Here is a 14,203-nt window from a genome sequence, read left to right as displayed (position 1 = left end):
GCAGCGGGGTCCCGGTGCCAGAGTGCGGCACGGGGCCCTCCAGCCCCGCTGGCTCGGCATCTGGAGCAGCAGCGGAGAAAGCCGGCCGCATCCTGCCGCAGGAAACGGCCACCAGTGTCATCTCCATCTGCTTCCTGCCTGCTCCTTGAGTGCAGGGCTGTGCCCAGGCAGCTGCTCCTGGCCTCGTCACGGAGGGGACTGGTGCAAGGTGCCGGCATTGTTCCCGTGGCCGCTGCATTCCTACCACTGCCGGCGGAAATGCCGGAGAGGGCGCGAAGCCCTGCGGCTCCCGTGGGACGGGCTGAGGGCTGGGCCCGTGCATCCTCAAGGCTTGGCCATGGCCGTGGCACTCCTTGGAGGGCCTCGGAGCTCTGAGCAGTGCATGGGGACGGGGGCTTGAACGTGCCCAGCACCCACCACGGTGCTGGAAGTGTCTGCGTGGTGGGGCTGGCGTGGCTGGTGGCACCCCAGCGGTGTGTGCCAGCTGTGAGTGGTGTGGCTCAACCTGTGTTTTTGGCACAGCCACCATCCCCTGCCCAGCCTGCGTGTCCAGCGCTGAGCCCTGGCCATCCCCTGGGATGCAGCCAGAGGTCCCCAAGAAACAGAGGCCTCCAGCGGTGGCTCATCCCGCTCCCATCCCCTCTCCCAGCACACCCAGCACCCTTGCTTCCCAACTGGGCCAGCTTGGACCCAGCAAAGCCCCCGTCCTGGCCGTGCCAGGACAGGCACCTGCACACGTGCCCAGCGGCCAGGCACTGGGGTGGAAGCTGTGCACCCTCCCGGCCTCTGCCCCCAGCTGCTGAGACCTCACAGCCCCTCCGGCTTCTGCACTTGCGGCAGCCGCTGCCGGCAGCGTGCGAGGGAGCTGGCACGGTGCACGGCACGCGGCGCACGGGGACGGCGGAGGAGCCCGGCAGCCCCCACCTGCCTGCAGGCAGCAGGCCAAGCCAGGAAAAGCCAGAGATTCCTTCGCTCTCCTGGCCCAGGAGCCTTTTCCTCCGGCACCGGCTGGCCACAGCCCAACCGGGGGGACCTCCCCGGCCTCCCCCTTCCAGGGCAGAGATGGGGCCAGCAGGGTTGGGGCGGTTGGGCTGCGGCCAGGGCACCGCATCCTGCCTCTCCCCCATCACGGCACCCGGTGGCATGGCAGCCCCCGGCCCCGCGGGAGGGGAAAACCCAGCGGGGCCCACACGGGATGCACGGGGCGGGCGCAGGCGTGCGGCCTGGCGGGAGCGCGCTGGCGCGTGGCCGGGGAGCGCATCCCTCCCGCTCCCCAAGGATGAGCTCATGGAGGCCAGCTGGGCCCAGCCCCACTTCCCCCGGGCCCCTGCTCCCAGCCCCGCAGCTGCAGCCTTTCCGCCCCTCCGTGGCCCCATTAACCCCCTCCCCACCAGTGCTGACGCCCCTGCGCCTGCCTGCGGGACCCCCAACATGGTGCCCCCGGCTCTCAATCTCCTGGGGCTCCCGCGCCCCAGCAGCTCGGGGAGCCCAGCACCGCTCCGGGGGACTGGGGGAGACAGGAGGGGGTCCCATCCCTTTGCAGGGCTCAGCCACCGATCCACATGCAAGACCCCCTCAACCCTAAGCTGCTGCCCCTCTCCATGGGCATGTGAGGGACCAGGGAGGGGGAAAACAGGGACAGAGAGAGAGCAGAAACGAGCATGCAGGGAACCGGGACACCAGGGATGGGGATGCCAGGGACCAGGTGCCTGCAGCTGCTCACCTGCCGGGGCCCATGGGGATGGGGACACCAGAGAGGAGGACACCAGGAATTGGGACACCAGGGACAGGGACTCCAGGGACAGGGATGTCAGGAATAGAGACACCAGGGACAGGGACGCCAGGAATAGAGACACCAGGAATAGGGACACCAGGAATAGGAATGCCAGGGACAGGGATGCTGGGGACAAGGATGCCAGGGAGGGGGGTGCCAGAGGCCAGGCACCCACAGCTGCTCCCCTGTGGCCAGCGGGGCTGGTGGCGTTAGGCTGGGGGGGGGGGAGCAGGTCTGGCAGCCCCAGGGCATGATGGCACAAGAGCCAAAGGTGCCCAGGACAGGGTCCCACAGAACCTGGGCAGCTCCAGCAGCTGCAGCAGCGCCCATCCCATCCTGTCCCATCGCCCCGTGCCCCCCCAGGGCCCGGCCCAGGCTGAGGCCCCTCTCCCCACCCCGGGCGCTGCACCCACCCGGCACCGATTGCCAGTAACCACGGCAACGAGAAACTGCTTTTGGCTGGCGAGATGCGCAAGCCCCAGCCCCGGCTGCCGTTGCAGCATCGGGTACACCATCAGCACCCGGAGGGACAGGGACTGAGACCGGGACGGGACAGGTTGTCCCCATCGCAGGGCACCAAGCATCTCTCCACGGCCCCAAGGGCTGCAGACCTTGTCCCAGCCCCCGGTCCAGCCACCCAGCCGCCACCGCGCCAAAAACAAGTGTTTATTGTCATCATAGCTCTTTATTATAAAGATGTATTTACACAGAACAAATCTTTACAGACACGAGAGACACGGTGACCGACAGGGCCCGGCACCACGACTAAGGCCCTCCTTTGGCATACGTTAGTGCTTCACACAGAGACCCCCCCACAGGCACCCCACGGGTGGGCACCCCACGCCCCGGGGGTCCCGCAGAGGTGGCTCTGCCGCCAGGGAGGGGAGGGCAGCTCACGCGGGGTTAGCACCACGAGAATAAATAGACCCTCCCCAGCCACGCTGCCGGGGCAGGTGGGCGACGGGGACGGGGCAGGGCTCCTGCGGGGCCGCAGGGAGCTCCTCCGCCCGACAAAGTGCTTTGCGCAAAGCCCGCAGACCCGGCGAGCCGGGAACGGGGCACGGGGGCAGCGCCCCAGCTCTGCCGTGAGCTGCCCGGGAGGCGGCGAGGGGACCCGGCGGCACCCACGGGACATGGCCCGGGGGCCAGCCACGGCGGTGGAGGTGACGCCAGCCCGGGGCTCACGGGTGGGACCCCCACGCACGGGGCTCAGGGCCGAGCAGACCGGGCTAGGGAGCAGGGCCGGCAGCGGGGCACGCGTCCCTGGAGGGCTGGTGGCGACCCTGCAACAAGAGCGAAGTGCGGTGGGATGAGCCCCAGCCCAGCAGCACCGCGCGTTGTCCCCGCGTCCCCCCCCCCCCCCGAGCCCCACCGCCACTCACCTGGGTCAGAAGGGCATGGGGCCCTTGTGGGACAGCCGGGGCCGGGGCCGGCGGAGCCTCCGCCACCCGCCCGCCCGCTGCCCGGCCCCGCGCCGCGCACCCCGCGGCCGCACCAGGGTTCGGATGCGGCCCTGCTCCGGACCCGTCCCATCCGGCACCGGCCCTGGGACGGCAAGAAGAGCGTTAGCCGTGTCCCCCCCACCCGAACGTGCACGAGGGATGGGGATGCTGCGGCGCTCGGCCCAAAGCGGGCAGGGCCGGGCGGCACCGTTTCCTGGATCGCCCCCAGTCCAGGCGCGATTCAAGCCGTTCGCCAGCCGAGCGCTTCCTGCACCGGAGCGCCCGGGCCACCTGCACGGAGCGCGGCCGCCGCCGAGGGCACGGCGCGGCCCCGACTCGGGCTCGGCTCCCCGGCTCCCCCCGCCCACCCCAAAGCCGCCCGGCCCCCCGGCGCCCCGCAGCCCCCTCCCCGCCCGCCCGGTCCCCACCGCAGCGGACCTCGGCCGGCACCGGGGGCTCGGGGGCTGCCAGCCCCGGCTCGCACGGCCGGCGCTGCGCCCGCCGCCCGTCCGACGGGACCCCGGCACCCCGTGGCACGGCCGCCTCCCGGGGACCTCCGCGGGCCGTCGCCCGGCCCCGCTGCCCCGGGGCGGACAGAGCGAGGTTTGTTGCCGCCCTGAAAAGCGCTTTGTCCTCCCCCCCGGGGGCCGCCGGCTCCCCGCCAGCCGCGGCCGCCCCCGGCCGCTCCGCCCCGCAGCGGGCCCCGCTCCCCCGCGCCGCACTCACCCGCGGCGGCGGCCAGGGCGAGGCAGAGCAGCAGCAGCAGCAGCAGCGCCAGCAGCCAGCGCCGCTCCGCCATGCTCCGCCGGGCGCGGGGCTGCGCGGCTCCGCCGGGCTCGGGGCGGCGGCGGCGGCGGCGGCGGGGGGGGAAGCGGCGGAGGCGGCGGCGGCGGCGGTGGCGGCCCCGCTCCGGGATCGCCGCATTTGTAGGCGGCGAGAGCCCGGCCCGGCCCGGCCCCGCCGCACGCCCGCCCCGGGGGGGCTCCGCCGCCCGCCCCGCTCCGCCCCCTCCGCCCGCGGCGGCCGAGCCCCCCCGGGACCCCCCCGCGGTCCCTCCCAGCCTGTTCGTGGGGAGACGGGACCCCCCGGCTTGGGGCAACCCCCCCCGGGGTGCCGTCCCGGCCCCGGCCCTCCCGGTGCCGCTCCGGGGATGCACAGCCCCGGTACCCACCGGGACGCGCCGGGCACCCGGCTGGGGCCGGGGGGCACCGGGCTGAGCGTGCCGGCTGCGGGCACAAGGCCGGGGGAGCCGATGGGATGCATCCGCGGGTCCCCAGGGAGCTGGTGGGTGTAGTTGCTAAGCCTCTCTCCGTCATATTTGAGAAGTCGTGGCGGTCCGGTGAAGTTCCCTCTGACTGGAAGAGGGGAAACGTAAACCCCGTTTTTAAGAGGGGAAAAAGGGAAGACCTGGGGAACTACAGGCCAGTCGGTCTCACCTCTGTGCCCAGCAAGACCACGGAGCAGATCCTCCTGGAAACTGTGCTAAGGCCCGTGGAAAATGAGGTGATTGGTGACAGCGAACAGGGCTTCACTAAGGGCAGATCGTGCCTGAAAAACCTGGGGGCCTTCTACAATGGGGTTACAGCACTGGTGAATAGGGGAGGAACAACTGACATCATCTACCTGGACTTGTGTAAAGCACTTGATGCTGTCCCCCATGGTATCCTTGTCTCTAAACTGGGGAGAAATGGGTGTGATGGATGGACCACTCGGTGGGTAAGGAATTGGCTGGATGGTCGCACTCCAAGAGCTGCGGTCAGCGGCTCAGTGGCCAGGTGGAGATCCGTGACAAGCGGTGTTCCTCGGGGGCCAGTGCTGGGACCAGCACCGTTTAACATCTTTGTCGGTGACACAGAGAGTGGGATCAAGTGCACCCAGTTTGCAAACAACACCGAGCTGTGTGGTGCGGTCAACACGCAGGAGGGAAGGGATGCCATCCGGAGGGACCTGGGCAGGCCTGAGAGGTGGGGCTGTGCCAACCTCATGAGACCAAGCACAAGGTCGACATGAGCTGGCAACGTGCGCTTGCAGCCCAGAAAGCCAACCGTGTGCTGGGCTGCACCAACAGCAGCATTGCCAGCAGGGTGAGGGAGGGGATTGTCTCCCTCTGCTCTGCCCTCGTGAGCCCCCACCTGGAGCCCTGTGCTCAGCTCTGGGGCCCCCGAACAAAGAAGGCTGGGGAGGGGCTCCCTGTGAGGGACTGTAGTGATAGAACAAGGGGTAATGGCTTTAAACTAAAAGAAGGCAGGTTTATATTGGATGTAAGGAAGAAATTCTTCACTGTGAGGGCAGTGAGGCACTGAACAGGCTGCACAGAGGAGCTGTGGATGCCCCATCCCTGGAGATGTTCAAGGCCAGGTTGGTTGGGGCTCTGGGCATCCTGGGCTGGTGGGAGAGGTCCCTGCCCATGGCAGGGGGTTGGAACTGGGTGGGCTTTGAGGTCCCTGCCAACCTGAACCGTTCTGTGAGCCTGTGATTCTATCATTCCACGGCTGTGCCCTTGCTGCAAAGAAGACCAGGAGTGTCCTGGGCTGCAGCAGGCATGGCAGCAGGTGGAGGAAGGTGAGCCTTCCCCCCAGCTCAGCCACACCTGAAGCCACATGCTTCAGGTGTGAGGCATGATGAGGTGTGAGGCCACACCTGAAGCACCATGCCCAGTCCAGGGCTCCTCAGTACAAGGGCAACACAGAGACACATACACAGGACAGGGTCTGACGAAGGGCCAGAGGGGTGACTCGGGGCCTGGAGTATCTCTCCCATGGCAAAAGGCTGAGCGAGCTGGGACCCTTCCACGTAGAGAAAAGAAGGCTCAGGCGGGACCAGGGGTTGCATGTGTGGAGTGTGGAACACGTGGAAATCTTACCAAAGTCTATAAAGACCTGAGAGGAGAGTGCAAATAGGACAGAGATGGGTTCTTCTGAAGATGGTGACTGCAACAACAGGACAAGAGGCAACAGGCAAAAACTGAAACACGGCGTGTTATGTCTGACCTTCAGGAACCCCATTTTACTGTGAGGGTGACCAGAGAGCCTACGGAGTCTCCCTCCTTGGCAAGATTTAAAAGCAGGTGGAAAGTGGTCCTGGGCAACCTGCCCTGGGTGTCCCCGCCTGAGCAGGGGCTTGGACCAGGTGACCTGGAGAGGTCCCTTCCGACCTCAACGCTTCCGTGCAGACCAGGGCAGCAGAGGTGCAAGACTCCCACACAAGACACCCCAAAACTGCCCCTGTAAGGTCACCAACGCGGTAACGACTGAGGCACAGCCAGGACACGAGTGGGGATCCGCAGATGGACAAAGGGAAGTCACAGCTCCACGCCCCACAGGGGGGTCCCCACAGCCGTGATGCGACAGCTCCTGTAGGTACCCACGTGGTGGAAGCCGAGACACCCACGCAGGCAGGAGCTGGGGGTGCCTTGGCGACAGGGTGGCGACCCCCGTGCCCCCCGCGTCGTGTCCATCAGGCAGGGGCTCCCAGCCTCTCCGTCACGGGGGGGATTTTCTCTGGATATCAGAATATCTAGCGCCCTTGCTTCCGCATTCCTGGGGCCGCAGCGGGCTCCCTCCCGCCCCGCGCGCGTCCTGTTTGCTCGGGCGCATCACCCCGGCCTGAGTCACGCCGCGGCCCCGCAGGTGGCGGAAGGCTAACAATAGCCCACAAAGGGAGGATGTCTCCCCCAAGCCTTCCTCCGGCCCCGTCTTCGAGGAAACCTCCCGCGGGAGGGACGGGCCCCACCGGACGCGCGGCGGTGGATGAGCCTCGTCCGGTTGACGCTGCCTGGCTCGCGGCGGCCCCCGGTGAGCGCCTTGGGGGGTCCCCAGGGGGTGGCCGGAGCTGAGGGAGGATGCGCAGCAGATGTAGAGCTTGGTGATGTGGTTTAGCGGAGCACTTGTTAGGTTAGAGGTTGGACTGGATGATCTTGGAGGTCTCTTTCAACCTGGATGATTTGGTGATTCGGTGATTAGCGCGGTTCGCTAGTTACCAGGATGGAAGCAAAGCGCTGCCTGATGGTCGCTGTGACAACCTGCGTGACGCATCCTCGAGAAACTTTTCGTGCCCGTAACGACTGCGGGCAGCTTCGGTGTCGCTGCTGTCCCCTGCCCCCCAGCCGGCCCTGTCCTGCCCCTGCTCGGAGCTCCGGGGCACGGTCTCCCCCCCGCATGCCCCGTCCGCCGCCCCAACCCGAGGAGAACCCAAAGGGGGGACCCGGGGAGGTGACCCCGGCCCAGGCAGGAGCGGGCACGGACCCATCCGTGACGCGACCGCGCCCGGTCTCGGCGTGGCTGCAGACACGGGGGCGATGCCCCCGGTTCCTGCTGCTGCCCCCCGCTCCCCGCCGGGCTCCGCAGGGGCTGGGGCAGGGGACAGGGGACAGGGGACGGGGACAGGGGACAGGGGACAGGGGCCCGCGGCGGGGTCGTGGTGCCACCTCGTGGCCGGCAGCACCCCAGCGACACGGCCGGGGGCGCAGCATCCTTGCCTGCTGCGGGGGGTGGCACGGCGGGGGGGGCCGGGACAGGGGGCAAGAACTCGCGTGGGAGATGCCCCGGGACAGGGGCCAGCCGGCAGAGCCCCCCCCCGCCCATCGCACCGAGCCCGCAGGGACGCCGAGCCCGCTGCCCAGCTGGTGTCTTCTCAGGGAGGTTTGCTTGTAAAGCATCTGTTTGTTTACCGTAGGACCTACCGGACGTCCAGCAGCCTGCATATTGCCGCACGAGGTTCTGCTGCCACGGCACTGGAGGGGGCTGGCACTGCACATCTCCCCCCACCACCCTCGGATGGGCACCGCTGCAGCCGGGCTTTCTCTTCAGCAGCGGCGGAGCGGTCATTAAACCAGCCAGAGGAAATACGTGTGCCATAAACGCGGCAGGCCCCGGGCTCGAGGCTCGTTATGCCTCGCATCAGCTCTTTTTGCAAGGTGGAGACCACGGCGGTCCCGAGCACACAGGCTCGGAGGGACGAAGGGCACAGCCCAGCCGGCACCGCCCTCGGGTGCGGGCGCTGGTCCCCAGGCCATGCGCATGGTTTGGTGTCCTGCCTGCATGGGATAGCTCAGCCTGCTCACCTCCAGCACGCTCCCTCCGTACGCTGCTGCCAAATCTGCCTCCTATCTTGTCAGGATGCTAAAATATTCCTTTTGTCTCCTTGGCCAGCGTTTCAAACCCAGCACACTAACGGGAGCTGAATTTATTATTCCTGTTACTCCATTAGCCAGACCGCGCACTCTCACTAGTGCTGAAGGCATTATGTGCTTACACTCAAGGCCCTGCACATATTTCTGCTGCCCAGAAACTCTTACACACATACTGGAGAGAGTTTCAGGAGCTCAGCTCAGCCCCCCAGCCCCTTTGCCATAGCACAGCACCCTGGATGCCCTCACCGCATCCCCATCTCAGCGCAACCCGACGAGCGCTGACGTTTCGCTGAGCCGGGTGAGGACGGTGCCGTGCCCGCAACCCCGCTCCACGGGACAGCCTCTCCCCTGGGGGGTATTTCTGGACAAGGGGTTCCCTGGGGGCACAGGGGACGCAGCACCCCACAGAGCTCTTCGTGCTGGGTTAGCACGCCGGGCAGCTGGGACGTGCCAGGCTGAGCTGGCACAGCTCCACCTCTGCTTCCAGGAGGATCTTTGGACTTTGTGCGGATTTGGCTGTTTACTGTTATCTGGTTATCTAGAAGGGAGAAGCACTCAGTGAATAGGGCAACGACCCCCCCATATTTGCTCGGGGGCCTTGGCTCTGTCATCCAGCATCCCTCCGCCCCTGGGGCAAAGGCGCAGGAGGAGGGACCTGTCACCCCCGGCACTGCCGAAACGTCCCTTCCTCTGCCAGCAGCTCGGGGACTGCCGAGCAGCCATGCAGCCCTCCCGGTGGATCGCAGCCTGGCTGCTCCTTCTCCAGGGTATGTATGTGGGAGATGTCCCCGTGGCAGGGCTGGGTGGGGGTGGGGACCAGAACCAGGGACCCCCATCCATGGTGCACCTCAGTGTTTTGCTTGCCTGGTGGGGGTGAAGCATGGGTGGGTTTTCCCTTGGGGGGCTGTTCTGCTGCTCCAGCCCCCAGGGCACACCCCTGGCTCCCAGACAGGTCCCAGCCCCAGGGATGCTCAGCACGGGGCTGGCTCCTGCCTGCTCCCCAATGCTTCAGCTGTGCCTTGTGACCATCCCGCCATGTCCATCGTGGCCATCCCGCTGTGCCCAGGGGTCCGTTCCCCAAGGCATGCCAGGGGCATGCGCCTCTGCCTGGGGCTGACCAGGAGCTGGAGCCCCTGCTGAGGCTCTGGCCTCCCCCTGCACCCCAGCCTGCACCCCAGGATGCTCACAACAGGCCGTGTCCCCCAGGACCGACGTTCGGGACTGCTCTGTGGACCCACCGGTGAGTACCCCCTGCTTTGCACAGCACCCGCCCCCCCCCCGGGGAGCCCCATGCAGGGCTCCCTCCCCCCCCAAACCCTTGTCTCCCTCCTTGTGCCACCAGTACCTGCCCCCCACGGCCACCAACACCACGGCGCGGCTCGCCGCTCTGCGGGATGCCATGCGCGCCCACAGCATCCACGCCTACATCGTGCCCTCCACGGATGCCCACATGGTAAGGGGGCAGCCCCCCCGTGCCCCAGGCTGCGGGACAGCACCCCCAGCCACTTCTCATGGCTCCATCCTCGTCTCCAGAGCGAGTACATCGCCGAGCGGGATTCCCGTCTGGGCTGGCTGACCGGCTTCACCGGCTCTGCGGGTGAGAGCATCCTCGCCACCGCGGGGACCTGCCCTCGGCCCCTGGGCTTCCCACCCTGGGGGGTCCCCAGGGGCATCTGCAGGACCTGGGGGAGCCTGGCAAGGGGAGAGGCGATGCCTGAGTCCCCGCTGCCACCCCAGGCACCGTCGTGGTGACACAGGACAGGGCGGCCCTGTGGACCGACAGCCGCTACTGGACGCAGGCAGAGCGGCAGCTGGACTGCAACTGGGAGCTGCAGAGGACAAGTCAGTGCGGGCAGGGCGGGGGGCTGGGGGGGTCCCCGCTCCTGGGCCCCCACCACCCGTCTCTCTCTCTTGCAGCATGGATCAAGTACATCGGGCAGTGGATCCTGGAGTCGGTTCCTGCAGGGGGCAATGTCAGCCTGGACCCGTTCCTCTTCTCCATCGGTAAGGTTGGTCGGCACGGGGGGGGGGCCCTGCCTGATGGGGCGCACGAGCGGCCCCTGGGTGTGGCGAGGGAGGTCGTTGCTGCATGTCCGTCCCCCCCCCCCCATGGGCTGCTTTTCCCCTTCAGACACCTGGAACAGCTACAGCCAGGCTCTACAGGGCTCTGGCAGGGCCTTGCTGCCCATGGAGACCAACCTCGTGGACCAAGTGTGGGGCGACCAGAGACCCCCTCCGGCCTCCAGCGAGATCTACAGCCTCCCGGCAGAGTTCACGGGTACGCCTGCCCCCACCCACACCCCCTGGCCTCGGGGCGGGGGGTACAAGCTGAGCCGCTGGCTCACCCCCCCCCTCCCAGGGAGCAGCTGGCAGGAGAAGGTGGCCGGGATCCGGCAGCAGATGGAGGAGCACACCCGGAGCCCCACGGCCGTGCTGCTCTCGGGGCTGGAGGAGACCGCCTGTGAGTAGCCATGGCAGTGCTGCGGTCGGTGCCAGGGCTGCGGCACTGCCGAGAGCCGGGGCAGCAGGGCCACTGGTGGACACGGGTTCTGATGCCTCCCTCCCCCGGCAGGGCTCTTCAACCTCCGTGGAGATGACATCCCCTACAACCCTGTCTTCTACTCCTACACACTCCTGACCAGCACCAACATAAGGTGGGCAGCACCTACCTGTGGGGACGGGTCACTGCCAGGGTCCTGCCCCGACCCTCTTCCCTTCTCCCATGAAGCCCCCCTTCAACCCTTCCCCAAAGCCTGGCACACCCCACTGTGTCCAGCCCCATTGCACCCCCTCTCCAAGCCCCACATTGTTCCCAAGCCTGGCCCCATCCCTCCCAGCACAGCCTCAGCTCCAGCCTCATCCCTCCCGAAAAAACCCCGGGGTCCAGCCCCCCCCCACCTCCCGGCACAAGCCCCCAGCCCCTTCCCCTCCACTGCTGTGCCCCCATGGCCGGGCCGGGGGGGGCCGGGGGAGCCAGCCCACGTCCTGCCCCCAGCCTGTTCGTGGACGAGGCGCGCCTGACGGCAGAGGCACGGCAGTCCCTGCGGGCTGACTGCCCCGGGCCGCTCTGCGTGGAGCTGCGGAACTACAGCCAGGCACGTGCCCACCTCCAGCGCTACGCCCAGGGCAACGTCACGGTCTGGCTCGGCACCGAGTACACCACCTACGGCCTCTACAGCGTCGTTCCCCAGGTGAGGCTGCACCGCCCGTGGCCGCGGCCTCCCCGGAGGCCGGCTGCTGGGGCTGGGGGCAGGGGGTGGGTGGCCATGCCCCACCGTCTCCTTCGCAGGAGAAGCTGCTGGAGGACAGCTACTCCCCGGTGATGCTGGCCAAGGCTGTGAAGAACGAGAAGGAGCAGGAGCTGTTGCGAGCTGCTCACGTAAGGGCTGTCCCCATCTCCTCACCCAGCAGCAGAAGTTGGGGGGGGGGGGCTCCTTTGGGTGCTGTTCCCCCCACCATGCTCCCGCCCGATGCCAATGGGCTGTGCCCAGGTTCGGGACGCGGTGGCTGTCATCCAGTACCTGCTGTGGTTGGAGAAGATGGTGCCGCAGGGGCAGGTGGACGAGTTTTTGGGTGCCCGCCACATCGATGCCCTCCGACGGTCAGTGCCGCCCACCCACCGCTGCACCCGGGGGGTGCCAGCACAGGGTGGCAGGGACCCCTCCGGCATCTCGCCCCCCGCTGCCTTCCAGGGCCCAGCAGCACAGCCACGGGCCCAGCTTCGAGTCCATCTCTGCCAGCGGGCTCAACGCGGCACTCGCCCACTACAGGTGTGGGGTCAGGGGCTGGGGATGCGGAGCTGCCGGGGCGTCCCGGGTACCATGGCGGGGGCTCTCACCCCCCTCTCCTCCCCAGCCCATCCAACACCAGCAGACGGAAGCTGTCGGTGGATGAGATGTACCTGTCGGACACCGGCGGGCAGTACCTGTGCGTATCCCACCCCGTCCCACCGTGCCCCTATCGTGGCTGCGCCCAGCCCTGCAGGAGTCAGGGCCCCTGCTCATGTCCCCCTTTGCAGGGATGGCACCACAGACATCACACGGACCATGCACTGGGGCACCCCGACCCCACTCCAGAAGGTGCTGGCACCATTGGGCCATCCCAGCCATGGAGCTGGGGCTGTTGCCAGAGGCTGAGGCTGGATGTGCTGCGGGGGACGGGGACATCCATGCAGCACCATGCTCAGCACCCCCGTGCCGCTCTTAGGAAGCCTACACCCGCGTGCTGATGGGCAACATTGACCTCTCCCGCCTCGTCTTCCCGCCCAACACGGCCGGTGGGTGCCACGTCTGGCACGGGGGGAGCAGGGCAGGGGGTGCCCTCACCGCTCTCCAGCCCCATCCCACGTCCTCATCCTCCAGGGAGAAACGTGGAGTCCTTCGCCCGCCGGGCGCTCTGGGATGTGGGGCTCAACTACGGCCACGGGACCGGCCACGGCATCGGCAACTTCCTCTCGGTCCATGAGTGTAGGTGCTGGGGGCCAGCTCCGGGACACAGGGACAGGGCTCACAGGGGGCTTGTCGCAGCCCAGCCCTGCCGCTCTCTGCGGGCAGGCACCCCCTGAGTGTGTCTCCCCCTTCCCGTAACCCACCCGCTGTCCCCCACAGGGCCCGTGGGTTTCCAGTCCAACAACGTGCCGCTGACTGCGGGCATGTTCACGTCCATCGGTAGGTGCACCCAGCGCGGGTCCTGCCAGCCGTGCCTCCTCAGGCTCTAGGGGATGGCCCTGGTGTCGCAGGGCTATGCCAAGGAAGTGGGTCCCCAGCTTTCTGCCCTGCTCGCGAGCCAGTCCAGGGCTCTCCACTGGCGGGGATGGGCTGGGGGGGCTGCTGGGGCGTGGGACTTGCTGGGCACTGCTCCTGTCCTCAGAGCCCGGCTACTACCGGGATGGAGAGTTCGGGATCCGCATCGAGGACATCGCGCTCGTGGTGGAGGCGCAGACCAAGGTAACGCTGTCCCTGCTCACCCAGCTGCCCGAGGAGCCTGGAGCTGCCTCCTCTCCCCAGACCAACCTTCGTTCCCAGGGCTCTGCATCAGGCTGGGGGTCACAGGGGAGGGCGGGGGGGCTTGGGCACAGTGCAGGGGTGGCAGGGGATGAGGTGGCACGGGCCCCTCCCCTGCTCCCATCACTAGACAGGCAGTGCCGGGGGCGCTGCGCCAGGCAAGGAGTGGGGGGGCACCCACCTCACAGCCTTCCCCCAGCAGCACCCGACCGGGGAGGAGCCCTTCCTGACCTTCGAGGTGGTGTCGCTGGTGCCCTACGACCGCAACCTCATCGACGTCAGCCTCCTGTCGCAGGAGCAGGTACAGGGCGCTGGGAGTGGGTGAATGGGAAACCAGGGCAAACGGAGCCAGGGTGGGCAAACGGGGCTGAGGCAGGGATGGACACATGGACAGAGAGGTGCAGAGGGGCCTGGGGACAGGGCTGGGGCAGGTGAATGGGCTGGGACCACGAGGACGGTCCTCTGCAGCTGCCTATGATACCCGGCTGCAGATAAAGTACCTGAACGCCCACTATGAGACCATCCGGGCACGTGTGGGGCCGGAGCTGCAGCGGCAGCAGCTGGAGGAGGAGTACCGCTGGCTGCAGAGGAACACCGAGCCCTTCCCGCTGGCCAGCACCAGCACCACCGCCGCCGCCACGCTGGGCACGCTGGCCATCAGCTCGCTCGTCTCCGTGCTGCTCGCTGAGCTGCAGGCCTGATCCTGACTCCTCCCCCTGCCGAGGCAGCTTCTTCTCACCACCGCTCACTTCCTCGTTTTGCCTTTTTTTTTTTTTTTTATTTTCATCCTTGCAATTAAACAGTGTCAACACCGACGGGGGCGTGAGGCACTGGTGTGCCAGGGCAGGGTGCC

The 14,203-nt window shown here is 67.7% G+C and overlaps 2 protein-coding genes across 2 annotated transcripts; one reads left to right on the top strand and one right to left on the bottom strand.

The window, feature by feature from the left end:
* Nucleotides 1-2,424: 2,424 nt before the first annotated feature.
* APLN (apelin) lies at nucleotides 2,425-4,057 on the bottom strand. Its single transcript, XM_040572811.1, has 3 exons — nucleotides 3,943-4,057; nucleotides 3,157-3,319; nucleotides 2,425-3,057 (listed from the first exon to the last, which is right to left on the bottom strand). Exons 1-2 carry the CDS (start codon nucleotides 4,013-4,015, stop codon nucleotides 3,162-3,164), a joined length of 231 nt encoding a protein of 76 aa, XP_040428745.1. The 5' UTR covers nucleotides 4,016-4,057; the 3' UTR covers nucleotides 2,425-3,057; nucleotides 3,157-3,161.
* Nucleotides 4,058-4,473: 416 nt separating this feature from the next.
* On the top strand, nucleotides 4,474-14,164 carry XPNPEP2 (X-prolyl aminopeptidase 2). The gene is given in 21 exon segments (XM_040572782.1): nucleotides 4,474-4,587; nucleotides 8,914-9,063; nucleotides 9,066-9,114; nucleotides 9,514-9,587; nucleotides 9,690-9,800; nucleotides 9,881-9,944; nucleotides 10,085-10,351; nucleotides 10,479-10,808; nucleotides 10,920-11,001; nucleotides 11,343-11,538; nucleotides 11,637-11,726; nucleotides 11,839-11,948; nucleotides 12,040-12,117; nucleotides 12,203-12,274; nucleotides 12,366-12,426; nucleotides 12,554-12,623; nucleotides 12,709-12,813; nucleotides 12,955-13,014; nucleotides 13,217-13,293; nucleotides 13,553-13,651; nucleotides 13,842-14,164. Coding segments are annotated over 21 exon segments (2,469 nt in total). The 3' UTR covers nucleotides 14,052-14,164.
* Nucleotides 14,165-14,203: the final 39 nt, after the last annotated feature.

The sequence above is a fragment of the Cygnus olor genome, chromosome 13 (genome assembly GCF_009769625.2).
Source record: "Cygnus olor isolate bCygOlo1 chromosome 13, bCygOlo1.pri.v2, whole genome shotgun sequence".
NCBI classification, from domain to species: Eukaryota; Metazoa; Chordata; class Aves; order Anseriformes; family Anatidae; genus Cygnus; species Cygnus olor.
The sequence above is the reverse complement of the archived record's forward strand: the minus strand, read 5'-3'. Positions and strand labels throughout refer to the sequence as shown.